Below are 19,610 nucleotides of genomic sequence, written 5' to 3'. Positions count from 1 at the left end.
AGGTGTCATCATTTGAACTCTTATAACTTTGTCTCTTTCAGTGCCTGTTGTCCTTGCCATAAACAAATGTGACAAAGCTGAGGCTGATCCTGAAAAAGTGAAAAAAGAACTGCTAGCTTATGATGTGGTGTGTGAAGATTATGGAGGTGACGTACAGGCAGTGCATGTCTCCGCACTCACGGTAAAGGCACAGGCAATAGGTTCAGTCGGGAACACACACAGTGCATTATACCTAACTAACATTTTGACATACATTTCTGTTGTTTAAAAATTCTCTGGGTACTAGACAAAGCTGGTATCTGGTTTGGCAGATTAGAAGTTAGGCTCAGAAAGGTCAGTCCCAGTCCAGGGTTACATAGCTGATCTGTGGGTAATCGAGTCTAAACCTGATGTCGTTCTTATTATAGATACTTAGAATGAGGAGAATAAATGATGAATGATGTGGGGATAGGGTATTAGCAGCCTAAAGAATGTTTTAAGCAGAAATGAAATCCAGTTGATAATAAAAAGTGCTTGATTTATAGTGAAAAACTAAAGAGGTCTTAGGGCATTCAAGAAAGTTTTAAATAAATAAAAATTTTCCTAGAACAAAGGTGAAACATTTGGGTTCAGTTTGTAAGTGACTGACTTAGTGTTTCTATGAATTAAATTGTTATAAGTTTTCTAATGTTATTAGGACAAATTCTATTCTCTTTTAAATTACCAGTTACTGTTTTCTGGTTGAAAAACACCAAGGAAGCTTACTACCAGCTTTGTGACAGCATTTTCCAATTCTTTTATCCTATGCAGTTGCTGCTAAGTAACAATTTCTTTTTTTGTTCATTCTTATGTTCCATGGTTTACTCATAATACAGACATTTTCCCCCCCTAAGATCATTCACTGAGGGATGGTCCTGTATTTGGCCACATTCTTTCGGGTAATTTTCATTTTATCTTTACTTTTTCTAAATTTCTTACCTACAAGATGCTTAGAAATTATGTCTCCTCGCACTGACTGGTATGTCTCAGTGGGTTGGGTGTCATCCTGCAAACCAAAAGGTTGCTGGTTCAATTCCCTGTCAGGGCACATTGAGAACCAGGGTCTGTCTGGGTTGTGAACCAGGTCCCTGGTTGGAGGCATGCGAGAGATAGCCAATCGATGTTTCTCGCCCTCTCTTTCTCCGTCCCTTACCCTCTCTCTAAAAATAAATAAAACCATAAAAAAAAGAAATGATGCCTCCCTTTAATAGTAAAACCATGACTCTTCTCTGAAATTCATAGAATGCCACCTTACTTTGTTATCTTTCCACTATACCTTAATTGCTATTGCACTGTGAAAGCCAGATGGCAAGATTAAAATGTTTGAAGACATGGCTACATTTTCCGGCCCAAATACCATGAGACGAGTTAGGTAAATCTGGAGACGGGAGAGTGGAGGGAGTTGGGAGAGAGGTCCAGGGAAGTAAGGTGAGGCCTTCGTTTCCAAGGTCAACATGCAAAGACCTTGGAAAAGGTCAACATGCAAAGAAAACAACCCCAGCACTGTTTTTCAGAGCAGCATTTTGTAAATTGGAATAAATACTAGGAATAAGTATTATAGATGGGTAAGCAAAGTATTTTGTTTACAGTTATCTTTGTTGTTTTATACTCTGTAACAACTGTGAACAATCCCATGGCTGACATGGAGATGAAAAAAATCCCTTGCCCTTCAGTTCCAGTTCGATCATCAGTTAATCAGCTGTGTAATCTTAGAGCCCTAGCAAGCACAGTAAGTGCAGATCATGAAAGGTAAAATAATCACGTAATCTAGTCCTTCACTTTACAGTTGAAGAAAGGAGATCCAGGGAGGCGAAGTGACTTTTAGGTTTGCATAGTTGGGTAGTTACAATGGATCAAATGAAAAAATAGGTATGAAAGCTTGTCACATTGGATAGAACCTCAATGTAAAGTACGACTGTAAAGAAAGTGAGAGGAAGAAAATAAAATTATATAGACAAGTGGAGTGGAGAGAATGAATGCAGCACCTTTTATGAAAGAGTGTTAACAAACATCACTAATGGGCATTCTTAAAAAAAAATAGTCACTGTTCCTTGCAAGTTCTGTCCCTGCATCAGGTTTTCTGGTGTGTCCCTCTCTCCCTGTCACCCTCCCCCCTTCCTTCCCTCCTTCCTTTCTTCCTTCCAATTGCATAATTCATGCTTTTAATGCTTAAAGAAAAATGTATATATTAGTATCAACAATAAAAATAAAGGGAAATTAAAAAGAAAAGAATAACTCCTATCAGTTCATCAACTAATAATACATTAAGGTCATTGATAGGAATAGAGAAATGGAAATACTTTTTTAAAGTGGAAAGATTTAGAAATAAAGTTTTCTTTGGTGGGAGAGAGAGAGAGATAGTATAATTGTCAATAATTATTTGGCTTTCTGTCCCTGGTGTTTACAGATAATATTAATGTCCATTATCACATTTTTTTGTTAAAGGGTGATAATTTGATGGCTTTGGCAGAGGCAACAGTTACTCTTGCGGAAATGTTAGAATTGAAAGCAGACCCTACCGGTCCAGTGGAAGGTACAGTGATAGAATCTTTCACAGACAAAGGAAGAGGGTAAGACTATTAAAATGCTTCCTTTTTTAATAGTTCCATTGTTTTACGAATTGATCATACCATAATATGTTATTTTTATTGCATGTTATGGTTAGTCCATAAACAATATTTTCAAAGCATTTTTGAAAAGTATTTTATTGCACTAGCATAGAGGACACAAAAATGAAGTTATTAGACCATAACAACTGCCTGTATACTTGTAGTAGTCATATTTAGATGACTTAAGCATTTAATTTGTTTGATTTTTTTTTCCCCACTGACTTAACTGAACTGACAAAGCCACATGTCTTAACAGAAATTGGAATGAGATAGCAGTTGTTGCCTTTAAGGTTTCTAAATTCTTTATGTCCTTACCTATTAATATAACACTTAGGAAGGTCTTTGGAATGGTATTCTTGTCTTTAATTTCCCTCTCTATCAGCAAAAGAAGTCTTCCCACTGCCTAACAAATTAAAGAAGGGATTAGATTTCTGTCAGAAAACTCAGCTATCTGCAACCTCCCACTACCATAACTTTATAAGAAATGTATGTAACATTATCATTTTAACCATTTTTAAATGTACAGTTCAATGATTTTAAGTATGTTCACATTGTCGTGCATCTTGCAAAACTGAGACTGTATCCATGAAACACTGATTTTCTCTCCCTCTCCCCCAGGTCTACCTTTTCATTTTCTGTTTCTATGATTTTGACTTTAGATATTTCATATGAGTGGAATCATATAGTTATTTGTCCTTTTTGATTTGGAGTTATTTGTCCTTATTTTACTTACCCTAAATGACCTTGAGGTTCATCTGTGTTATAGCATGTAACTGTGTTTCTTTTCTAAGGTTGTATAATATTCCATTATATTTATATACTACATTTTCTTTATTCGTTCTTCCATTGACGGACATTTGGTTGCTTCCACCTTTCAACAATTGTGAATAAATATTTTTATAGTATGAAAAACAGCTTGACAGGAAAAAAAAACAAAGACACTGAAATAGAGAACAAGGGGATAGTGACCAGAGGGGAGAAGGAAGGGAAGTTAAGGGGAAAAAGGGGGAGGGATTTGGAGGAACAAATAGGAAGGATACAGGGACAAGAACTAAGGGGGGTGGAAATGGGAGGGAGGTGGGGAGCAAGGGGCGGGGGAGGCTGGGATGGGAAAAATAGACAAAAAACTGTACTTGAAAAATAACTAAATAAAATTAATTAAAAAATAAAAATAAAAAAAAAGAAAAACAGCTTGAGAAGTTGAGAAGTGGTAAACACTGTGTATGTATTGTACGTATTTAAGTCTTATAAAGATGTCTTTGCTCTACTTAAGAAAGTACTATTACATCCTAAGAATGGCTTTAAGAATAAATACCTTTATTTTCATTTTAGTCCTGTTACTACAGCAATAATTCAAAGAGGAACTTTGAGAAAAGGCTCGATTCTGGTTGCTGGAAAGAGTTGGGCAAAAGTGCGTTTAATGTTTGATGAAAATGGAAAAACAATTAATGAAGCCTGTCCCAGCATGCCAGTGGGAATTATAGGCTGGAGAGACCTCCCTTCTGCAGGGGATGAAATTCTTGAAGTAGAATCTGAGGTATATAAAGCTTAATTCCTATATATTAGGTGTGATATGATTTTAATTATCAGTCTATAATGTTATATGAAGTAATTGCTAACTTATTAAGTAGTGTTAGGAATTCTAGATTATAAGGAGGTGTGAGGGGACCAATAGTTCCTTTTCAGAATTTTTTTTGCTATAGAATTTTTAAAAATTTGAGATAGGATTTTTAAATTATTTCAATTATACATGAAGCCTCCAAATTAAAGTTTTATTATAAGTTTTTTGAAACTTATAAAATTAGTGGTTTTATAATGAGTTAAACTAATTTCATAAAGGAGGAAAAACAGAAAGCTTTTAACCTAGCAGTTACTGGTTTCTGTGTAGTTAAATAATGCCTGTTTTTTTGGGGGGGGGGTTTGCCCTATAAAGTCAAGGGCACGTGAAGTTGTTGAGTGGAGAAAATATGAGCAGGAAGAGGAAAAAAACAAAGAGGATCTAAAAATGATAGAAGAAAAGAGAAAGGAACACCAAGAAGCACATCGGAAAGCCCGTGAGAAGTATGGCAGTTTACATTGGAAGCAGAGATCGTTTATAAAGTACCAAGAAAAAAAAGAACAAAAGATCTTAAAGCCAAAAGAGAAAGTAGAAAGAGATTCAAATATACTTCCTGTAATTATTAAAGGTGACTTTTAAAAGATTTTACTTAACTCATTTTGGGAATAAATCTATTTCTTCATTGTCACAATTAATTTGAGCTGTTAAATTTAAGCCAAAAGTATCTCAGTATTTTGGGGAAGACTTACTTTTATTGAGGCATAATTGACATATATGTTAGTTTCAGTTGTATAACATAATGTTTCAATATTTGTATATATTGTGAAATTTTCACTGCAAAAAGTCTAGTTAACATCAACATACATATATACATTTTTTTTCTTGTGATGAGAACTTTTAAGATCTACTTTCTTAGCAACTTCCACATGTGCAGTACAGTATTATTAACTGTAGTCACCATGCTGTACAGTACATTCCATGGCTTATTTGTGACTAGAGGTTTGTACCTTTTGACCTCTTCCACCCATTTTGAGATTTTCTTAGTAAGCATTTTTTTCCTGATACTTGCTGATGTACATTTAGTTCATTATCCTTTAATAAATTAAGTAGATAATTTATAATGCTGAACCTAAATAAAAGTGGATTTAGTGGTAAATGTCATTCCTATTAAGGTTTTAAATAGATTATTACCATTTTTGTGTCTGTCAATGCCTAATTCCTAACACCAGTAATTTTCAACTCGTGCGGCATTTAGGTGATGTTGATGGTTCCGTTGAGGCCATTCTGAACGTTATGGATACCTATGACGCTTCCCATGAGTGTGAACTCGAATTAGTACATTTTGGTGTGGGTGATATCAGTGAAAATGATGTTAACCTTGCTGAAACATTTCATGGTAAGGACTCCATTTCCTGTTGGCTTTGTTTCCTAGAACTCACTGAACCATTGGCTTCTGTCTTTTGTTGTCTGGCTCGCAGCACCTGGCTTTTGCTTTATCGCATCACCCTTCCTGTTGTACTTCAGTCCCCTGCTACTGATTGAGGGCGGGTGGGACATGCAGTATTTTAGCTGTAGCTCTACTTGTCATTGTACTGCAACCTTGGGGAACTAGTCCAAACCTCAGTAGTGTTTCTTGATTTTTTTTTTTTTAAAGTACCGTTACTTTCCTATCTCCCCACTCTTCCCAGCTCCCCACCCAATCCAAGTTTGGTTCTGTATCTTTCTTATAGATTTTTAAATGCTCCTAACACTGTGATCAGCCTGTTCAGCACTTTGCTTCATCTTTTACCTTTCGCTACCTGTTTTTGTTCATTGATTATTTGATAAATCATCTTCCTTAGACAGAAAGTTATTGTTAGCTTTAAATGCCTAGAAGGCAAGGGGACTGTTTATTACTCGAAGTTATGATACACAAAAAGGGGACTCATGACTGTCTCTTTAACTAGGTCTGTCACTTAGCAAAGCACCAGCACTACTGAGTGATTAATGAATCATTTAGGAAGGAGCTACTTCATGGCCTGACTTAATTAAAATTAGATGTTACCTCTACTACTGAAAAGGTATTTTCAGTAATGCTGGTTAACTCAGTATTTTCATGGGTACTAATTGTCCTAGCACAGTGATTTTCAACTGGTGTGCTGCAAGAATTTTTAAAACGTGCGCTACCTGAATGCTAAGTCAGGGGCCCCAAACTCTTTTCCCTTAGACTGTCAAATTAAAAAATGACAACAGCCAACACAACAATAGCCATCCAGTGTAAATGAATCACAATTATACCTAATTTTTGTCAGATTGGCAAAACAGTTTTTTTTTGGTGTTACACAGAATTTATTAATTTATACAAGGTATGTTCCATGAGATGAAAAAGGTTGAAAATCGCTGGCCTAGCACTGTACTGTGGTAATGTAGATAGTGTATTCAATGATTTCTTAATGATAAGACTTTCTTTCAAACTGGTGGTTTTTCTCTTGATTAAGGTGTTTGCATTAACTTTGTTTCACTGTTTAAGGTTAGCATGTTTGTTTTGTTTTTTCTCCAAGGTATTTGCAGTTAAATACTTTATTTGTTTTTTGGTAAAATGCTCACTTTCACCCAGACCAGTGTGGCTCAGCTGGTTGGGCATCGTCCTGCAAGTGAAAGGTCACTGGTTTGATTCAGGTCAGGGTACGTGCCTAGGTTGCAGGTTTAGCCCCATATGGACCATGTCTGAAAGGCAAACTGATTGATGTTTCTCTGCCTATTTCTTCCTCCCTCTCCCTCTCTGTAAAAATAAAATGTTAAAAAAAAAAAAAAGATAAAATGTTCAGCTTCATAGAACTTCTTTCATTTGTCTTAAAATATTTTATTTATTTATTTATTTAATTTATTTATTTATAGAGAGAGGAGAGGGAGGGAGGAAGAGAGGGAAAGAAACATCAGTTGGATGCCTGTTGTACGTGCCTGACCAGGGATCAAAACCAACTGCAACCCAGGCATGTGCCTGACTGAGAATCCAACCAGCAACCTTTCCCTTTGTGGGATAATGCCCAGCCAACTGAGCCACACTGGTCAGGGCTCGTTTCTTAAATAACTCTTGAACTTTACCAATTAAGTAAGTATTTTCGAGAGGCTGAATACCTAAGCATATACTATGAAAGTTGTAGACAATAACATTATAATAATAGAATTGTTATTAAAATAATGTAATACTATTTCAGCCCTAGTAATTTTTATTCTTATATCTCTGGTATAAAAATCAAAGCTTTGCTTAGCATACTGCTTCACACATTAGGGACACTTAAAATGATGTTCCTTAAATGAAGATTTTTTTAAATCATAATGTTCATTGTTAAACAAGCCCCAGTAGAATTTATAAAATCTTTTTATTAGAAAATTTACTAGTTTTCGCCCTGGCTGGTGTAGCTCAGTGGATTAAGCACAGGTCTGTGAACCAGAAAATTGCAGTTTGATTCCCAGTCAGGGCACATGCCTGGGTTGCCGGCTGGTGCCCTGCAGGCCAGTTTCCAGTAGGGGACGCATGAAAGGCAACCATACATTGATGTTTCTCTCCTTCTCTCCTTCCCCTCTAAAGATAAATAAATAAAATCTTAAAAAAAAAAAAAAGAAAAAAGAAAATTTACTAGTTTTCATAAGAAAACAATTATAGAATTTCTCATCTCCACAACTCGCTTTTATTTTATGTAGAAAATAAAGAAGTTTAGATTTGAGTTTCTGTTTGAAAGATAAACTTCTTTAGTACGATATTTGTGCTACTTTATTGACTGTATTTCTGATTACCAGGTGTCATATATGGCTTCAATGTGAATGCAGGCAATGTTATCCAGCTGTCAGCTGCAAAGAAAGGAGTAAAAATTAAACTTCACAAAATCATTTACCGTCTCGTTGAGGATTTGCAGGAGGAACTGAGCAGTAGGTTGCCCTGCACTGTGGAAGAGCACACAATAGGTGAATATTCACTGATGGCAAAACATTCGTATCTTAGATGCTGTAAATGATACTTGAAAGCAGCTTTGGGGAAATGTATTTTACTGTTGAAATGCATTCACTGTTCCAATACATATGCTGTGTTCTAGAAAAAAGGACTATTACACATAAGAATTTCAATGTGACTTCATATGTACCATAAACACTTAGGCCGAGGATAAGACAAGTAAAGCAGTAAGAACTCTTACCCTTAAGTTTGGACATGAACAACTGATTTAATACAAATTAGATTGGGGTGGGAGGCATAGAGATTATTAATATGTCATGGAAGGAGCCATTGATTTTGTTCTGGTGCTGGCATGAAAAGAAAATTTATTTTATATTTAAATGTTAAATAATTAAAAAATATTCTTTCTAGCATATCCCTTGGCCAGATTATAGGCTAAATTTATAACAACTGAATCATTTTATGTGTTCTTTTTCCTCCCCATATACATATTTTTAACTTTTTTATGATAGTTTTAAATATCCAGAAAAATTACAAGTAGAAGGAACTCCCTCTCACATATCCTCTACCCAATTCACCAGTTATTTACATTTTGCTCCATTTACTCTATTTTCTGCCCCTCCATAATCTTCTTCTGTATCAGTTGAAAGTAAATTTGAAATGTTGTGTCCATTTGCCACTAAATACTTGCATTTCCTAAGCACAAGAATGTTCTCATATAAAATCATAGAACAAATATTGAACTCAGAAAACTTAACATTAGTACTATTATCTAAAGCACGACCCATATTCACATTTTGTCCATTGCCCCAATAAAGACTTTATAGGTATATATTTTTCTCTTAGTCCAGGATTATTAATTATATTTAATTTTTCAGTCTTTTATGACCGTGCCATTTTTGAAATATAGAGTCCAGTGACTTTGTAGAATGTTCTTTAATTTGGATTTGGCTGATAGTTCCTCAATGAAATTCAGTATTTGCATTCTGGTGTATAATACCTTTATTTTAGGCTTCTGTTTAGGCTTTATTTTAGGCCCATTTAACATGATCGTATGGAAGTTTGTATGTTCTTGTGCTGAGAGCAATTTGTAAAACAGTGTTTCTAGGAGTAAGCAAGCACCTGTCAGATCACACCAACCCTGGGAAATCAGTACATGGTGTATGGCACCATGTCATTGGCATTCGTTTTAATTTCCAGTTAGCGAAGAAGTTAAGCTGAGTCACAGAATTAATACTCTTAAATGGGTATAAATTATCATTAGTGAGATTAAAAATAAATCTAGTGATGGAGGAGGGGGTTGTTATAAGGGGACTAAATGGTAATAGAAAAAATGAAAAATAAAAAAGTCAGTAACAGATAAATAGAAAGATAAGCCTAGAAAATATAAGAGGGACAGTTGAAAACCAGGTTTTCATGGAGCACACAGGAATTGTATTAATTAATCTTTGTTTGATACACTCCTCCCCTTCCATCTTCCTCCCCCTGGCAATCACCACACTGTGGTCCACATCCATGAGTTTTTTTCTTTTTTGCTTAATCATCAATGATTATCATCTTTTAGTGCATTTTACTCAGCCAAAAAAGTGAGTTCTATTTTTCTTTCACTCACTTTTTTAGTAAGCACATTTTTGTGATTTTTCTTTTCTAATATCCAAGCATTTTGTTTTTATATCTAATACTGGTCAGGAATACAAAGCTTGTGGAGTCAAAGAAAACCAGGATTTCTATGCATGAGTTTGTATTTTTCTCACACCTTAATTCTTGCCTTGCAAAATGTCAGAAATTGTTTTTCAGAATCTTTTGTTTTCATTACTCAATGTTCTCTTCTTCCCAAAGGTGAGGCTTCTATACTGGCTACCTTCTCCATAACAGAAGGGAAGAAAAAAGTTCCTGTGGCTGGCTGCAGAGTCCAAAAGGGACAGTTAGAAAAACAAAAGAAATTTAAATTAATCCGCAATGGACATGTTATTTGGAAGGGTAAGCAACATTAAAATGTTTGTATGGTATATGCAGTCACCTGAACCATCTGAAATCTGTTGTCTTTCCCTCTTATAAGCCTAGTTCAAGCCACTCCTTGCTGATAAATGGTCTCCAGTTGCTGGGTTGCCTCACTTACTAGCTCTTGATACTTCCTCCAAGATTTTTAATCCCTTAGTCTGATTTTCTAAACTTCTCAGACTACCTTTCCAGTCTTATCCATTCTATATACTTAACTGTTCCTGCCATGGTTTATCTCATTAAAGTCCTGAGTATGTAGTCCCATGCCCTCCAGTTAGCTAGTCTTTAAAATGGGAGGGCTAGTATTTTTTACTACAAACCAGATTTTTCTTTGGTTTCCCTGGTTTAGTCCTATTATGTAATATGACAAGATCATAAAATTTAACAATTCCAGCATAATTTTACTTTTAATACCAGACTACAGAGCATTTAGATGCTTATTGTTTGTTGAATATATGAACCTTAAGGGTCTGTTTTTTTTTTTTTTAAGGCTCATTAACCTCACTGAAACACCATAAAGATAACGTTTCAGTCATCAAAACTGGAATGGACTGTGGTCTCAGTTTGGATGAAGAAAAGATAGAATTTAAAGTGGGAGATGAAATTGTTTGTTATGAAGAAAAGGAAGTTCTAACGAAGACCTCTTGGGACCCAGGATTTTAAAATTTTATTAAAAATGTTAAGGATTAAATAATCTTGCTTTATTATCAAGCAACCAGTATGCTTTATATAAGGTAAGAACTCACCACTTAGTGGTCAGTAAATGCCCAATTCAAGCATTAGCATGCCTAACTGTCAAAATAGAACAATGTAAATTTAAGGATGCCTGAAACCAGAAATCCTGGTAATACAGTAAAAAGGAATTGTTCATTGACCTATCATGGAATGTAAGAATCAGTTAATGAACTTCAAGTGACTGTTTTACTTAAGAGTGGTACCAAGACAGGCAATCCTCTCTGAATTGAGCTCCTTGGGCAAAATAAGGTACCAAATACTGCTTGAAACCCTATTCTTCAGTATCAACAAGACTAATGAGCAAACATTCTAGTCTGAATCCCTTCAAGAGGTCACACTCAACATCAAACAGTAGAGTGTATTCCTCATACTACAGACAGCAAACATCCCAGCCAAGCCACTCAGGGACTTACGATGGACTTCTGAATGGACAGTTTACAGCTCAGTCTTTAAAATGTGTGAAATATGTCATTACTTCTTCTTAGGCAATGTTTTAACACCAATTCACACAAATCAGTGCTTCTCAGTTTGCGGGTAAGGGTTAGTCCTCCCACACCCAGGGGTCATCTGGCAATACATGCATGTACTTCTGATTGTGGTAGTGAAGGTAGAGTGCTACTGGCATCGTGCGGGTAGAGGACAGGGATGCTATTCATCCTATGATGCACAGAGTAGCTCCCACCTGGTCCAAAGTATCAGTAGTGCTGAGGTCAAAAAAATGGACAGAAACACAAACTGCTTTATCTAGACAGGTAATAGTCTAGACACTTTATCTAAACACAATGCAATTTACTGCCAGTGTATAATTTATCAAAGAAATGGTGTGGTCTGTCAATTTGACACTTTAAAAAGTCACTGGAATAAAACAATAATTAAATGTCACTTCATGTCTTTTATTAACTCATATACAATTACTTGTCTTCTGGTTTGTTGAAGCAATAGGTTAGACAACATTTGCCACAATAATGTCTGTCAAAGTGGCTGGCCATAAAAACTCCAGCACCACATTCATCTGAAGGGCACTCCCGACGAAGGCGACTGATTTTGCCATTCTCATCCACCTAAAAAGTACAAATCTGCTGGTTAAGATAATTTTACAAAATATTCCAAAGTCTAACTTAAGTGGCTCAAAATATTTAGCCTCTTAATCACACAACAGTTTTTAGTACCTATAGACGAAAGCATCCCAAATTCTCACCAGTAATCACTACAACACATACGTGCATATTCAGAGCTCATTCAAGTCCAGCCTTGAGGTGGAAGCAGTACAGAACTAAGACCTGAACCCAGTTCTGACTTCAAAATCAAAAGCCTAGTTTGCAACAAGCAGCTAAAGGTAAACCCCATTATCAAAAGCTTATTCAACTATTAATCAGGAAAAAAACCCTTCATATTAAAGAGTTTGAAACCAGAGATGCCAACAAAACTTATTAATGTAGCCCTAACTGTGTGGCTTGGTTAGGCCTTTTCTTACAAAGCAAAAGGTCACCAGTTAAATTCCCAGTGAGGACACATATGAGAGGCAACCGATCTGTTTATCTCTCTTCTTTCCCTCCCTTCCATCTCTTTAAAAATCTTTAAAAAAAATTATTAACCTAATAAGTAAAAATGTACTTTTAATAAATTGGCTCAATTTCAACTGTGTTTCTTTTCTTTTTTTAAAGATTTATTTGCTTTTAGAGAGACAAGAGAAACATCAATTGACTACCTCTTAAATGCCCCCATGTCTGACCTACAATCCTGGCACATGGCCTGACTGGGAATCCAACCAGTGACCTTTCCATTTGCCGGATGACACCCAACCCACTGGGCCACACCAGTCAAACCTCAATTGTGTTTTTTTGATTCATGTATTTGTATTTCTTCTTTTGTAAACTGTATATTCACTGTTCATTTTCCAATGGAGATGTTCATCTTTATTTCCACTGGAACTTTTTGTGTATGTCGCAAATACTTCCCATTTTCACATCATTAAAGTTACTGTTTAAAACGCATAGTATATATACTTTTTAATTTGATGTACTAATATTTTTCCTTTATACTTTTTCCCAACTCAGTTTTTCTTTTCCCAATTCAAGGTTTTTACAAGAGTTACATGTGTTCTTCCACTTTAGTCTAGTTTCATTTTTCCACATGTAACTCTTCAATCCTGTGGCTCTATTATCATCTTCCTCCAGCTATTCCTAGGTTAAGTGATTGTTTTATTCAGAATTAAAATGCTACTTTTCAAGTACAAAATAGTCTGTATGCTTGAGAAATAAAGAAATAGGCTCACTTTGTAGTATTTCAGGACAGCCAGCTTAACCTTCTTTCTCTTATGTTTATTCTTCTTGGGAGTGGTGTAAGACTTCTTCTTCCTTTTCTTAGCACCCCCACGAAGTCTCAACACAAGATGAAGAGTGGACTCCTGTTAATGAAACACAGCATGAGACAGGCTTTAAAAAACAATCACATTAATACTCATGCTCCATTAACAACAGAAAACTAGCACCACACATCTGATTAGATGCACCAGGAAGCACACAATCCACAGATGAGGAAGTCTTGGGGTGGGGTGGGGTGGGGGAGTCTGATTCTTTAGTAGATTCTTAATGCAGAGATTATTTAACATTAAATTACACCATGGGATGCACAAGATTCCAAGATGTGAGAACTAGCGCACTGCTTCTCAATTATTAGGGTAAGCATTACCTGGGAAATCGTGCCACTCTAATGTTAATCTTCCCACTTATGTGTACTTGTCAAAAATTTTAACACCAATTTATACTTAAAAAGCTGATCTTTTCAACTAACAGACCTTTTGAATATTGTAGTCAGACAACGTACGCCCATCTTCCAGTTGCTTGCCAGCAAAGATCAGTCTTTGCTGATCAGGAGGAATTCCTGATGGAAAAAAGAAAAGTCACAACAGGACAAGCCTCTGCTCAAGGTGTACAAATAATCCTGAATCAAATTGCACTAATAGCTGTTAAAAGTTCTTACTGCATACCAAGCATAGTTTTAAATGTTTACATATTTCACTGTAATCCTTACCAGTACTTAATACATCGACATAATCATTTTGCAGAAGAGAAAATGGGCGTACAGAAATAGGTCATCCAAGTTCACATATGTGAAATGCCCTGCAGCTTGGCCCCACGCTCATAAACGTTTGTCTGCAGCGTTACTCCAGGAACATTTCACCATGTGAGTCTGCCCTCTCCCCACCCGCCAACAGCAGGTATGTCTAGCACCTGCAGGGAGGCTGGAGCTTCTGGGGGTGAGTACTCCTGAACTTGAAATTACTTGCCTTCCTTATCCTGGATCTTGGCCTTTACATTTTCTATCGTATCCGAGGGTTCAACCTAAGAGTTTTAAAATGCAAAGGTATTAGTGACACAGTAAGAAACTACAACACACGCTCACTTCAACACGGTCACCACAGAACCGTGGCGCGCGGGCGGCCGCACTTCCCCGGCCCGGCCAACCCCTCTCCCGGTGACAGGCCCCCTCCCAGGGCTGCGAGAGGGGCCCCCTCCCTCTGGCCGGCCCCGGGGCTGCGGCGGCGGGGCCACCCGTGCTCGCGCCCACCGGCCCGGCGCCTGCCGCACCCCCGCGGGACCCCTGCTTTGCCCGCCGCTGGAGACGATAAGCTCAGACTTCGGGCACGCAAAACCAGCCCCGGGGCCCTGTTCGGCCAACAACCCTCCATCTGGGGCCAGCTTTCGGAACCCGGGCTCAGAAACAGGTTCTAGGCAGAAAGCAGCGCGGGCGCCGGTGTCCCCCTCGCGGCCTTACTCGGGCCACGACTCCCTCACACCACCTGGCCCGTACCTCGAGCGTGATGGTCTTCCCCGTAAGGGTTTTCACGAAAATCTGCATCCTGGCGGCGATTCCACCTGAGGTGGACAGAAAGGAAGGGACGGGTTAGAGACGCGGGCAGAGAAGGAGACGGGGACGCCGCCGGCCAGGGAGCGCCGGGGAAGCACACACTCACCGCAGATGGCGGATCGGAAAGGAAGAGCGCGGCCCAGGCCCACAGGGTTTCACGGCGCCGCCGCCGCTGGAGGTCCCACCCCTTAGGCGACCGCACGAAATGCCTGACGGCTCTCACAGCCCCTGTCTAACCACGTGCCAAACTAGCTCGTGAACCTCATTTCTTCTTCTATTTTGGGCTTATTTCTCACTTTTATGTCCAGAATTCTATTGGGATAATAAAATTAAAAAACTTTAAAACGTCTTTAAAAGGCTTTTCTCGTACAGTGAACGTGGCTAAGAGGGGTCTTTAAAAAGGGGTGGTATTAAGGGAGCCTCATTCTGGAAAAGGCGGAAATGGAAGTGTCTCCTGGGAATTGTAGTTTTTCACTGCTTTCTTCGGGCTGGAACTACTCGTCCCAAGATGCAGTTCCACAAGCTCGGTTTCCTAGTTACTACCTCCAAGCACTTGGCGTTGGGGTTTGGAGGAAGGGATTAGGGTGAGAAGGGAGGAAGAGTGAAGCGGAGAAACGCTTTCAGAGAAGGTGGAAACGGGTCGGAAATGACTCGGAGGAAAGGGTAAGAGGCTGGGGAAGCGTAGTGGGACGAAAGTATTGTTCTCTTACTTACAGAGGTGGTTAGGGGTCGAGGATCAGCCCGTTACCATCGGCTGCTCCTTGGGCGCGCAAGGGAAGGGAGTTCCTGTGGCCAATTTAAGTCAAACTGAAAAGTAGGTGATATCTTCCAAAAGCGCGGGTTCATCCTTTTTTTTTTTTTTTTTTGCTTCCTTGCCCCTCCTAGCTCCTCCTCCTCCTACCCCCATGTCTCTGCTAGTGTAAGGTTTCTGCGCCTGGTTTGTCGTGTGAAACGGTTTAATATGTTGGGAATCCTATGTTGGTTTTTAGATTTTGAAATGAAGCCATACTGGAAAGAAATCAGTGGAGGGGTTATTTAGTTGTAGAATTTACAACTTTGTACATTGTGTGTGGAAGTTAAGGTCCTAAGAGGAAGACTTTGGAGTATGTATAGGATGCTCTCCTGCCAAGGCGGGGCAAATAATGACAAGGGAGTTATGTCCTTACCTTGGCCCTTGTCCACTGCACAAACCACGGAATCCTTTCTAATGTACCCTCCTAATGCCATCTCCTTTTATCTCTGTGTCTTCCCCTCTGCATCCCTGACCCCAAATCCAGGGCCTCCTTAATTTTCTTCTGGAAGTTTTCAGTATCTAACTTCTGACCTGTCTCTAGTCTTTCTCCTTTTCTAACCCGCCTTCACTTTTGTCTACAAAATATTCTAGAAGGTAAAAGCATTGTGTCATTATTCTACTTCACCTTCAGGATAAAATCCAAATTCTTTAGCGTGATATTCAGCCTCTGCCTCCCTTACATCCTAATCTGCCAAACTGATTCACTTTATACTATTGAGATAATTGAAGTTCCTGGCTTACTTAAGCTCTTTCATGCTTTGGCACATCTGGATAATCCATTTCTTTTTTCTGTAATGTTCTTTGTCCCATACTCTTCCAACTAGTCTCTACCTTTACAACAAAACTCCTTGAAAGAGTTGTGTGTTCTCATTGTCTTCATTTCCTCCCCTTTCATGGACTGAACCCACTCCTGTCAGCCTTTTGTCTCCACTGTTCTAGTGGAGTAACTCTTGTGCTCACTAAGCACCTCCACGTTACTAAATTTGACGGTCATTTAATCTTACATGTTCTGCCAGCAGCATTTGATGCAGTCTATCAGTCCCTCCTTTGAAACACTTTCTGCACCTGACTTCCAGGGTACCCCTCTCACTTCTCCCTCCCTGGATACTCTTTCACAGGCTCTTTTGCTTGCTTCATCTTGAACTACTAGACCTCTACGCTTTGGAGTTACCTCTCCAAGGCCCAGTCCTTTGACCTCTGCTTTGTTTACATTTCCCAGGTCTTTTTCATTCTATGTCACAACTTTTAAATACCATTTGTATGCACACCACCCCCTTGAACTGCAGCTTTACATACCTGCCGCCTACTTAACATCCCTAATACGCAAGCCCCAGACTCCTAATCTCATGAAAAATAAATAGTAAATAGTACTTCCTATCTTTCTTAGAATCTATAAGGCCAACAACCTTATGGCCATTTTTGACTGCTTTCTCATATCTACAGCAAATCTTGGCTTTGTTTTAAATGTACATGCAGAACACTTCTCACCATTGCCACTGCTACTATCCTGATTCAAGCCGCTATTGTCTTTCTTCCAGATTATTTCAGTAGCCTCCTAACAGTTCTTCAGGCTTTGGCCCTTGGCTTCACAAAGCAGCAAGAGCAATTCTTTGAAACTGTGAGTCAGCTGCCCTGGCCAGGTAGCCAGGGTTAGAGGGTCATCCTGATACACCAAGGTTTGTGGGCCCAGTCTCCAGTCAGGGCACATACAAGAAGTAACCAATGAATGCATAAATAAGTGGAACCACAAATCAGTGTTTCTCCCTCTCCTTCCCCCCACCTTTTTCCTTCCTCCTTCCCTCCTTCCCTTCCTCTCTTTCTAAAATCAATACACGGAAAAAAAAAAAAAAAGAAAATGCAAGTCAGGCGTCACTCTTCTGCTCACAGCCTTTTGTTGGCTTCCCATCTCACTCAGAGTTAAGCCTAAATTCCTGTAAGTGAGGCTGTCTCTCCAGCACTGGAGTGCCTGAAGGCCACAGTCCTCTTGCCGTCTGTCCAGAGAAAGGACACCTTTTTCTAATCTGCACAGAGGTGCTCATGTGCTGGTACTGGTTCTGCCTTCAAGGCCTTGAATCCCACACGATTCGCTGCTACCTATTCTGACCTCATCTCTTCTCTCTTTTTCTCATTCTCTTCTAGCTCCACTGGCCTTCTCGCTGTGACATTCAGCTGTGTTCTGATGTCATGTCTTCTGAGAGATAACTGCTCAGTGATTATTCATTATTGAGAAAATATTTGGTACTTACTCTGCTAGAAACTGCTATGCACTGGAATGCACATGGGTGGAGAAGAATAGTTGGGAATGAGAACATTTTGGTTCCTGATCTTGTTAAACTTACCACCTATTGGGAAAGACTATTTACCAAAATGGAGAAGTTGTTAAACTTTTCATATTAAGTGAAAAAATTTAGGATACAAAACTGAACAAGAGTGATCCTAACTTTTATAATTATAAAAATTGGGCCTACCTAGTGTGGCTCAGTGGGGTGCTTGTGGGCCTGCGAATCAAAGAGTTGCTGGTTTGACTCCCAGTCAGGGCACATGCCTTGGTTGCAGGCCAGGTTCCCTGTGGGGGGCATGCAAGAGGCAACCACATATCCATGTTTCTCTCCCTCTCTTTCTTCCTCCTTTCCCCTCTCTAGAATAAATAAATACAATCTTTAAAAAATTGGAAACAAATATACCAAAACATTAAATAGTTTAGGTGGTGGGGTTCTGAATGACGTTTGGATTTTGTTCGTTTTATATTTTCCAAAATTTATGCCGTGATTATATACTTCTGTAATGGGGAGAGGAGGGAGGAGTTAAAATGTTTTGCCTTGCTAGACATTTTTAAGTGAGCATGCGCTGTGTCTGATGTTAATGGGACACGATCTCAGGAACAACTGCTGGACCCAGCTCTTACACTCAGCTGGTTAGTGATTTTTCCTGAGAGAGCAGTAGGTTGGAGCTGTTTGAAAACTGTGCTCAGAAAGGTGCCTTTGGTGATCTTTGACATCATTGATGGATGGAGTCTAGAGAAAGTTCTGACTTGTTACTTTTCAGTTAATACACTCATATTAAAGATAAGCATCATAATCAAGTTTATTGTCAAAGTAAATACACGAATTATTTACAGCTGTCGTGCACTGGATGACTGTGACTTGGCCAGGGAGGCATGTGGGTAAAGAAGTCTTCAACCTTGCTAGTGCCATCAGGAGGTTTTCAAACTTGTGTTCTCACGTGAAACAAATAAAATGCTAAGCCTTCTGTTAGAAGGTGTTGAGTATTGAGAAACCATCACTCATAGGACATATGTATCCTGGTTAGTAATAGTTCTTTACTGGTATTTCTACCCCAGAGGGATAGCATGTGAGAGCAGGATAAATTAGACCTTTTAACTCACTGGGTGAAATATTTATCTCAGAGATCTGTGGGATAGTTTTTATACTCGTATCAGATGACTGTTTGACTTAATTTATTTTAAGCTTTAGATTCACTGATGGCTTTTTTTTAATTTCAGGCTTATCAAAGGTTTGGCATTGTTGCAAAAGCAAGTCAAGACTTAACGTTTTTTCTGGTGAATAAGTATGCAGATTATGACATGTCGGTTCAAGAAATAAGTAAACATGCAGTTCTCCCTCCTATCATTAGTAGAAGTGACGAGGAATTTTTGGAAAGTATGCAAAGATACATAATTACAGAAACTGAAAGAGTGGGCTGTAATGAGGAAGGACCTGCTGATGAGTATTACATCATATACCGAAACGTTTTTGATAAGGTATCATTATACTCTTAAGACAATGGAATTTTCATGGGGAAGAAAATGTTTTTTTTGGCACAACTAATATTCCTGTCTAACAACACCATTGCTTGTTTGACTCCATGTGTCAATGTGTCAATTTTGAGATGTTTTCTGTCTTGTTTGAAAGGGGTGAATGGGGAAGGTGCAATGCCACATCTATTACTATACAGTTAACGAGTGATTTGACTGTTTTAGCTAAAGTGCAGGCTACCAGGTTTTGTTAACCAGTTTTTGAGCAACACCTAGCTGTGCCCTCTAACAGCATTTTGACCTTCCATCTGAAAGTATTATCTGATATGTGAGGGATTGCC

The 19,610-nt window shown here is 38.5% G+C and overlaps 3 protein-coding genes across 13 annotated transcripts in view; 2 read left to right on the top strand and 1 right to left on the bottom strand.

The window, feature by feature from the left end:
* Positions 1–13,025, top strand: part of MTIF2 (mitochondrial translational initiation factor 2) — a 28,745-nt gene extending 15,720 nt beyond the window's left edge. For 3 of the 6 annotated variants that reach the window (XM_053667011.1, XM_037125768.2, XM_053667013.1), the window contains 8 exons: positions 42–181; positions 2,464–2,588; positions 3,960–4,164; positions 4,561–4,813; positions 5,441–5,581; positions 7,966–8,130; positions 9,956–10,096; positions 10,608–10,991. In XM_053667011.1, coding sequence (XP_053522986.1) covers positions 42–181; positions 2,464–2,588; positions 3,960–4,164; positions 4,561–4,813; positions 5,441–5,581; positions 7,966–8,130; positions 9,956–10,096; positions 10,608–10,780 — 1,343 coding nt within the window. In that variant the 3' untranslated portion in view covers positions 10,781–10,991. Of the gene's footprint in view, positions 1–41; positions 182–2,463; positions 2,589–3,959; positions 4,165–4,560; positions 4,814–5,440; positions 5,582–6,131; positions 6,420–7,965; positions 8,131–9,955; positions 10,097–10,607; positions 10,992–12,516 lie in introns of those variants that run through there. The other 3 variants (XR_008391984.1, XM_053667012.1, XM_053667014.1) reach the window with 3 other exon arrangements.
* Positions 11,725–14,894, bottom strand: RPS27A (ribosomal protein S27a). Its single transcript, XM_037125767.2, has 6 exons — positions 14,829–14,894; positions 14,666–14,730; positions 14,142–14,196; positions 13,650–13,735; positions 13,128–13,259; positions 11,725–11,913 (listed from the first exon to the last, which is right to left on the bottom strand). The coding sequence occupies exons 2-6, from the start codon at positions 14,711–14,713 to the stop codon at positions 11,764–11,766; spliced, it is 471 nt and encodes a 156-aa protein (XP_036981662.1). The 5' UTR covers positions 14,714–14,730; positions 14,829–14,894; the 3' UTR covers positions 11,725–11,763.
* A 328-nt stretch (positions 14,895–15,222) lies between these two features.
* The window catches only part of CLHC1 (clathrin heavy chain linker domain containing 1), a 31,903-nt gene continuing 27,515 nt past the window's right edge, over positions 15,223–19,610 (top strand). Inside the window, exons 1-2 of one of the 6 annotated variants that reach the window (XM_037125769.2) lie at positions 15,223–15,385; positions 19,018–19,275. In XM_037125769.2, coding sequence (XP_036981664.2) covers positions 19,099–19,275 — 177 coding nt within the window. In that variant the 5' untranslated portion in view covers positions 15,223–15,385; positions 19,018–19,098. The other 5 variants (XM_053667062.1, XM_037125771.2, XM_037125774.2 and 2 more) reach the window with 5 other exon arrangements.

This window comes from Artibeus jamaicensis, unplaced genomic scaffold, assembly GCF_021234435.1.
Source record: "Artibeus jamaicensis isolate MK-2021 breed Jamaican fruit bat unplaced genomic scaffold, CSHL_Jam_final contig_465, whole genome shotgun sequence".
In the NCBI taxonomy this organism is placed as follows: domain Eukaryota; kingdom Metazoa; phylum Chordata; class Mammalia; order Chiroptera; family Phyllostomidae; genus Artibeus; species Artibeus jamaicensis.
This window is presented reverse-complemented; position numbering and strand designations above follow the sequence as displayed.

Excerpts from the sequence above, each read along its gene's own strand:
- RPS27A (XM_037125767.2), bottom strand. The coding sequence starts at position 14,713 with ATGCAGATTTTCGTGAAAACCCTTACGGGGAAGACCATCACGCTCGAG. Across the intron at positions 14,197-14,665 it reads GGAAGACCATCACGCTCGAG|GTTGAACCCTCGGATACGAT; the intron begins GTACGGGCCAGG and ends TAAAACTCTTAG. Across the intron at positions 11,914-13,127 it reads CTGTCCTGAAATACTACAAA|GTGGATGAGAATGGCAAAAT; the intron begins GTGAGCCTATTT and ends TGTACTTTTTAG.